Source organism: Glycine max, chromosome 12, assembly GCF_000004515.6.
Source record: "Glycine max cultivar Williams 82 chromosome 12, Glycine_max_v4.0, whole genome shotgun sequence".
NCBI classification, from domain to species: domain Eukaryota; kingdom Viridiplantae; phylum Streptophyta; class Magnoliopsida; order Fabales; family Fabaceae; genus Glycine; species Glycine max.
In genome coordinates, this window is record NC_038248.2 from 8,704,738 (window position 1) to 8,712,689 (window position 7,952).

Consider the following 7,952-nt stretch of genomic DNA (forward strand, 5'->3'; position numbering starts at 1 on the left):
ATAGTATTATTCAGTGACGGATTCAAGACCTTAAGTTAGTGGGTGTAAATTATAAAAAAATAAAATAAGTGAATTTAATTATATAAATATAAATAAAATAAAATATAAAAATATAAGATTTTATTTATAAATTTGATGAATTTTAAAAAATGAGGGGATGCAAGTGCACACCCTCACTCACATGTAGGTTTGCCATTGGTATTATATATTTCATAGTAAATGACTTTGATATAGAAATGACATCAATTTTAATATAGAAATATACAACTAAAATAAGCATATTTAAAATCAAAGTCATTTCTATAAAAACTTTTCAAAAAAACTTTTAAGTAGATTACACTATTCTTTCTTCATACAATATGTTTATATTAGATCTTTTCGTGTTTTGAAAAGATGTAATATAAACATATTGAACATCATTAATAACTGATTTGAATCTATATTATAAAATTTAGGATTTAAAAGTTATTATGTAGATTTTAAGGAAAATTTTAAAGTTGACAATGGTAATATTTATAACTTTGTTTCATATTAATTTTATAATTCTATATTCGTCAGCAAGATATTTAAAAGTAATTGTCACTGCTTCTCAACAAGTAGCAAAAGAGAAGAAAATACTCAGAAAAGGCTCATTTATAAATTTTGTGTGTAAGAAAAATTAGAAAGAGAAGATAATGTCCCAATTCAAAGCAGATCGATGAAATCTCTAGGTTGAAGGAGCATTCACATAAAAATTCATAATATTTATCTTATTCCATGGATATGAGTGAAAGTTTAAACCTGCGACCTATCAATGCAAGTTCATTTTGCATTTATATTATTTATTATTGCTAAGATGTTTATTTTCATTTAAAGAATCTAAAGTGTCTGAAAGAGTTTGAATCCGTGCCTTTTCTTATTAGTAACATGAGAATATATACAATATATGATACATATATTCTATATTTATGTATATCTCCTATTTTGATTATGTAATTAATCTTGTGCATGTTCTGTCCAGATTCTTAGCTAATTAGTGTCATACTTTCTAGGCTAATTATGCTCTAGTATATTGTATATATTCTCACGTTACTAATGAGAAAAGACACGGATTCAAACTCTTTCATGATATCAATTTAGTTTCGATCCTAAAATCCCTAACAACCACCTCTTTTCCACCCTTTTTTATTCTCCTTCCGCTGCAATTCTCCATGGCCGATCAACCCAAATTCCATCCTGCTTTGACTATCACCAATGTTAAGTCCCTCATTCCCATAACGTTGGATGCGGAGCATGGCATGTATCACTCTTGGGCGGCTTTATTCAAGGTCCCTATTAGGGTTCATGATTTACATCACCACATCATCTCTCCTACGGAGGCACATGAGGTAGCCGCCTATGCCGCATCCAAAGCCGTAGACCCTGCTCTATGGAAGCGACTCGATGCCGCGGTGCTTCAATGGATATACGGGACTATATCCACCGATCTCCTTCACGCTATCTTGCTTAAAGATGACACAGCTCAAGGGGCGTGGGCTCGTCTCGAATCTATGTTTCAGGACAACAAGGCTTCTCGGGCTACTCATCTTGAAGAGGAACTTGCGGACCTTAATTTTGAGAATTTTTCGTCGATTGATAGCTATTGTAATCACATCAAGTCGTTGGTTGATCAACTTGCCGATGTTGATGCCCCTCTCACCAACACAGCAGATTGGTTCTCAAACTCACGACAAGGCTACCTGAGGCCTATGCCGGGACGGTAGATATCATCCAAAATCAAGAACTATTACCCTCATTTGCGAGTTGCCGATCTTGACTCAAACTTGCAGAGCGGACCATTAAAAACCTCTTGGCAAAGGAAGGCAACTCCGGCAACCACTCTCAAGCCGCTCTCCTTACGAGCACCGACAGCCACCACGGCACGGACAACAACACCTCTGCATCCTCTGCTTCATCCCATCAGAGTTCCAAAGGAAATAAGCAAAAGAAGTCCAACTCCAAGGTTTCTGGGAAAAACCTTAATAGCAATGGGCAAGTGGCCCCACAACAATCTGGACTCATGCCATTTAATTGGTAGCAACAGCCATGGGCCGCCTGGGCTCCTTGGTTGGCTTAATGGCCAAACCCGCCTCCATGCCCATATCCTGCTTCCTCCTGGGCACTGAAAAATGTTGTTGTTCCTACTGTTGGGCCACACCAATTTGGGCCAGGGATCTTAGGTTCACGTCCATAGGCATACAATGCCATAGCACCATCCACTAGCTACACACCTACGGACATTGAAGCAACAATGCATGCTCTATCTTTTTCTTAGCCAGATAGGAATTTCTAAATGGACACTAGCGTTATATCTCACATGTCTGCGGACCAAGGTATTTTTTCTTCTTATTTCAATTTGAGCATTAAAAATAATAACATTGTTGTGGGTAGTGGACATCTGGTTCCAATTGTTGGTCACGGTAGTACTACGTTGTCATCCCCTTACCCTCCCTTTCTCTTGAGCAATGTCTTACATGCTCCTAAATTGATTAAAAATTTAATATATGTTCGTAAATTCACCATTGATAATTCGGTTTCCGTTGCATTTGATCCCCTTGGTTTTTCTGTGAATGACTTACAAACGGGAGCCAAACTAATGAGATGTGACAGTACCGGTGACCTTTATCCTCTCTTCTCAAACACTCAAGCCACTCCTCCAGTCAATAATTCAGTGTTTACCGCTATTTCATTCGATCTTTGGCATACTCGCCTAGGCCATCCTGGTGATGTTGTTCTTAGATCCCTTAATAGCAAAAATTTTATTAATTATAATAAGGCTTGTAAAACCTTTTGTTCCTCATGTCCTCTCGGGAAACATTCTAAGTTACCGTTTTCTGATTCTATGTCGCACACTGCTTCTCCTTTTGATATAATTCATAGTGGTCTTTGGACTTCGCTTGTCATGAGTTTTTCTGGCCATTGTTATTATGTTCTATTTCTTGATGATTACAGTAAATTTTTGTGAACTTATCCTATTGCAAAGAAATCCCTAGTTAAACACTTGTTCAAATCTTTTCATAGTCTAATTCATACACAATTTACCCGTGATATTAAGACTTTTCAATGTGACAATGGCGCGTAATATATTAATGGCACTTTACAAGAGTTTTTTGATCAACATGGCATGTTTTTTTGTCTATCTTGCCCTCATACTTTCCCTCAAAATGGAAAAGTCGAACGCCATATAAAATCAATAAACAATATCATACGGACCTTACTTGCTCATGCTTCTTTGCCTCTTTTTTTTTGGCATCATGCATTAGAAATGGCCACATATGTCCTAAACATTCTCCTAACCAAGGTCCTAGGATTTATGTCTCCTACTCAAATTCTATATCAATGTGATCCAATATGCTCAGAATTACGTGTCTTCGGTTGTCTATGTTTTCCTCTCTTCCCGTCCACTTCTATTCACAAATTGCAAGAAAGGTCCACTCCTTGTGTCTATCTTGGTCCCGCCCCAAATCATAGAGGTTCAAAATGCTATGACATGTCAAGTAAAAAAATTATTATTTGTCGTCATGTGAAATTTGTTGAAATTGAATTCCTTTTCTCTAAGCTTCACTCCCCTCACAAAGATGATTATACTTTTCTGGATTTTAATCCCATTTTTCGTCACTTGCACCACCAAAGCAATATTCCTCCAAATTTGGCACACCAAGCTGACCCTACTTCCCGTCCTAGGCCTGTGGCGTCAACATACCCACCTCAGCCCACTCACTCCTCTACTTCTGGTACTATCACATTGCACGCTCTTGACCAGTAGCCTGGTTCGCCCCCTTCTTTCCCTATGCGAACTGGGCCAGTCCACCAGCAAGCCCATCATCCCTCCCCAGATCGACCTACAACCATTCCCACACCGTTGCCAAGTCCTACCCCTCATCCCATGACAACTCGAGCTAAAAATGGGATCTACAAACCGAATTCGAAATATTTTTCTAATTTTTATGCCATGACTACCACTACTATATCTCCCTTACCCAAAGATCCAGCTAGTGCTATTCGTGACCCGAATTGGAAAAATGCAATGTTAGATGAATTTAATGCTCTTGTTTCTAATAAAACATGGGTATTGGTACCTAGGCCACCAGATGTGAATGTAATCAGGTCTATGTGTATTTTTTGCCATAAACGAAAATCTAATGGTTCTTTTGAGTGGCATAAAGCTCGTCTTGTAGGTGATGGGAAAACACAGCAGTCAGGTGTTGATTATGATGAGACCTTTAGTCCGGTTGTCAAACCGGCTACTATTCGTTCTGTTCTTAGCATTGCTGTTTCTAAATCTTGGCATATTCACCAATTAGATGTCAAGAATGCTTTCTTACATGGCTATCTCAATGAGACAATTTATATGCATCAGCCCATGGGTTTCCGCGACAAAGGTCGCCCGGATCATGTGTGTTTACTAAAGAAATCTCTCTATGGCCTTAAACAGGCTCCGCGGGCCTGGTATCAGCATTTTGCATATTTTGTTGCCACCATTGGTTTTTCTCACAGTAAATCTGATCACTCATTATTTACTTACAGTCAGGGCTTGGATATGGCATATATTTTGTTATATGTTGATGATATTATTCTTACAGCTTCATTAGATCGATTGAGAAAGCATTTTATGGCTCTCTTGGGTGCCGAGTTTGCTATGAAGGATCTAGGTCCTCTAAGCTTCTTTTTGGGGATTGTTGTGTCCCGCGATGCTAATGATATGTTCTTATCTCAGAAACAGTACGCCACAGAGATCATTGATAGAGCTGGTATGGCTAATTGCAGCTCTTGTCCCATTCCTGTTGACACCAAACCAAAACTTAGTGCATCGAATGATTCACCTTATGAGGATCCTAGGAAGTACCACAGTCTGGCTGGTGCCTTACAATATCTTACCTTTACTAGACCTGACATCTCTTATGTAGTTCAACAAATCTGCCTTCACATGCATGATCCTAGAAACGAGCATATGAGTGTTATTAAGTTTATTTTGCACTATTTGCAGGGTACTTTGTCTTATGGTCTACACTTGTATAAATCCTCTTTCAACAAGCTCATTTCTTATACTGATGCTGGCAGGCGAGGATGCCCGAATACTAGACGTTCTACTTCCGGATATTGTGTTTTTCTAGGTGACAACTTGATATCATGGTCGTCCAAAAGACAACCAACTTTGTCACGTTCCAGTGCTGAGACTGAATATTGAGGAGTAGCTAATGTTGTTTCTGATTCTTGTTGGATCCGAAATTTATTACTTGAACTACATTGTCCTATTCCTAAAGCTACTCTAGTTTATTGTGACAATGTGAGTGCCATTTATTTATCAGGAAATCCAGTACAACATCATCGTACCAAGCATATTGAGATGGACATTCATTTTGTCAGGGAAAAGGTTGCTAAATGCAACGTAGAGTTCTACATGTTTCTTCCTGTTATCAAATTGCCGATATTTTTAACAAAGGCCTACCTCGTATTTTATTTGAAGATTTTCAAGCCAGTCTCAACGTTCGTGAACCTCCTGTTTCAACTGCGGGAATATGTTAGAATATATGATACATATATTCTATATTTATGTATATCTCCTATTTTGATTATGTAATTAATCTTGTATATATTTTGTCCAGATTCTTGGCTAATTAGTGTCCTACTAGGCTAATTATGCTCTTGTATATAATATAAAGAGCATAATTAACCTAGAAAATAAGACACTAATTAGTTAAGAATCTGGACAAAATATACACAAGATTAATCACATAATCAAAATAGGAGATATATAGAATATATGTATCATATATTCCAACAGGGTCTATCTCATACAAAAATATAATGTAATTTATATTATAACAATCTATTCAAATAGTGAACAATGCCAACTGTTTATAGTGTTTTTTTCCTTATGCTCTTTCACTTTTTTCTTGTTTAATTTGTTTCAGTTTTCTGTCCTGTGCTACACGGATGCAGTACTCCAGTCTTTTAATATTAGAAGAAATGATACTCCATTTATTTATTAGATTGGACATGAAAATTAAAATATGGGCTAACCGTATTTTGCGGACAAAAATTAATTCACATCTGTTCCAAATCCAATTAACTACAATGTAAATTTGACGGAAATAAAATTAATTATCCTCCGATTTTTTAATTAGTAATAATAATGTGAAGGTTATATATATATATATATATATATATTGCAGTTGGAATATGTGAATCAAAATTGTGAAATGAAATCTTCAGCTTTCATTACATTCATTTGCTTTTGGTGTGTTCCAATGCAAGACTATTTATATGTACGAGGATTTGAATCCTCTTTATCTTGAATAATGGAATATCATTCTGTTAGAAAAATATACGAGAGGAGAAAAAAAATATATAACTAATGAGTTTTATATATAAACAATCATATGATTATCTCCTTTTTATTTTATTTTTCATCAATACCTTTCTACCAGCTAATCCCATATATCCATGCAAGAGAGGATTTTTTTGAGGCATTTAAGAGAGGATATAAACCCTTTATATTATCTAATTTCTAATTTTTTTTTTCTATTTTTCTTTTTATAGACCCAGAGATGACATGTTATTTACGAATTAGTTAGGTCTCTATAATTTTACGATTCTTTCTTTTTTTAGTCCTTATAATTTGAAAGATTTTTTTAATTTATATAGTTTATATTTTAATTCTTTTTAGTTCATGTAATTTAAAAACATTATTTTTAGTTATTATGATTTGTATTTTAATTCTCTTTTAGTCCATATAGTTTGAAAGTGATCTTTTTAGTTATTATAATTTGTATTTTAATTACCTTTTAGTCCTTACCCCAAAAAAATATATAAAAATAATTAGTTACAAATTAACTATAAATTATTTACTATTGTTTTATTATAAATTATCTTAGGATAAATTAGCTATGAATTACTTGTTAATATTTTTTTAGTTAATTGTAATTGATAATATTACTCATATTTTGATGGTAAGGACTAAAAGAAAATTAAAATATAAAATATAAAGATTAAAAAGACCACTTTTAAACTATAGAAATTAAAATACAAATGATAAAAACTAAAAAATCACTTTTAAACTAGGAACTAAAAGAGAATTAAAATATAAACTAGGAATTAAAAAAAATTACTTTCAAACTATAAAAACTAAAAAAATAAAAATCATAAAATTATTATTTTTTTAACTTATATATTTGGGGTAGTTGGGCGTTTCATTTTTGATATGAAATTTTGTTTTATTTATTGATGATTATATATTGTTCATTTATTCCTCCACCCCAAATATATGAGCCAGGTTCTGTCAAAATTGCACGTCCATTTGCTGTGTAGGCCATGATGATGTGAGTCCATATTTGCATACAGCGAGGATCTGCATGTAGCTAGCTGCAGCTGTCATGGTGAGAAATACAACTGTCATCATTGACTTATGACAAACAGTCTTCGATATTGATGAGGGTCAAACTTGAAGCACAAAACCGGTGTGCAAGGGCCAAGGAGGCTCTTAGTTTTCCAAATAGTGAAACACTGAACACATGACCTAATTCGTTGAAGGCTTCTTTTACTTCTCTATATACATTGGCCAAGGTCAAGTGAAACACTGAACACAAGTCAAGTCATGAGAATATTGGCAAAGTCCACTGGCATGGCGCAATTGAAGGCTTCCTTTGCTTTTCTTTATACAAGTGCGCTTAGTTGTCATAATTATAGGTCGCCTATATTCATAAACAGAGGTCAATGTTGGTTTAAAGTTTCCTGTTGGGGAAATTAATGATATCATAGTCAGCTCAGAATCTTCAAAATGAGTTTTCTTTTGCGATAAACAATAAATAACTTATTCCAAAATATACATGAAATAATGAAATCTTTTATGAGTATTTTAGATATTGTATCCTATGAGCTATTTGCGCGGATCACAAACTTATATTGTCACAAGCCTCTTCATCTTTTAGGCT

The 7,952-nt window shown here is 34.8% G+C and overlaps 2 protein-coding genes across 2 annotated transcripts; both read left to right on the forward strand.

Annotated features, from left to right (window-relative positions):
• The first annotated feature begins 1,190 nt into the window (after positions 1-1,190).
• On the forward strand, positions 1,191-1,742 carry LOC100803836 (uncharacterized). The gene has a single exon (XM_006592984.1). It carries the CDS (start codon positions 1,191-1,193, stop codon positions 1,740-1,742), a length of 552 nt encoding a protein of 183 aa, XP_006593047.1.
• A 2,228-nt stretch (positions 1,743-3,970) lies between these two features.
• Positions 3,971-5,206, forward strand: LOC121173203 (uncharacterized mitochondrial protein AtMg00810-like). The gene has a single exon (XM_041007536.1). It carries the CDS (start codon positions 3,971-3,973, stop codon positions 5,204-5,206), a length of 1,236 nt encoding a protein of 411 aa, XP_040863470.1.
• Positions 5,207-7,952: the final 2,746 nt, after the last annotated feature.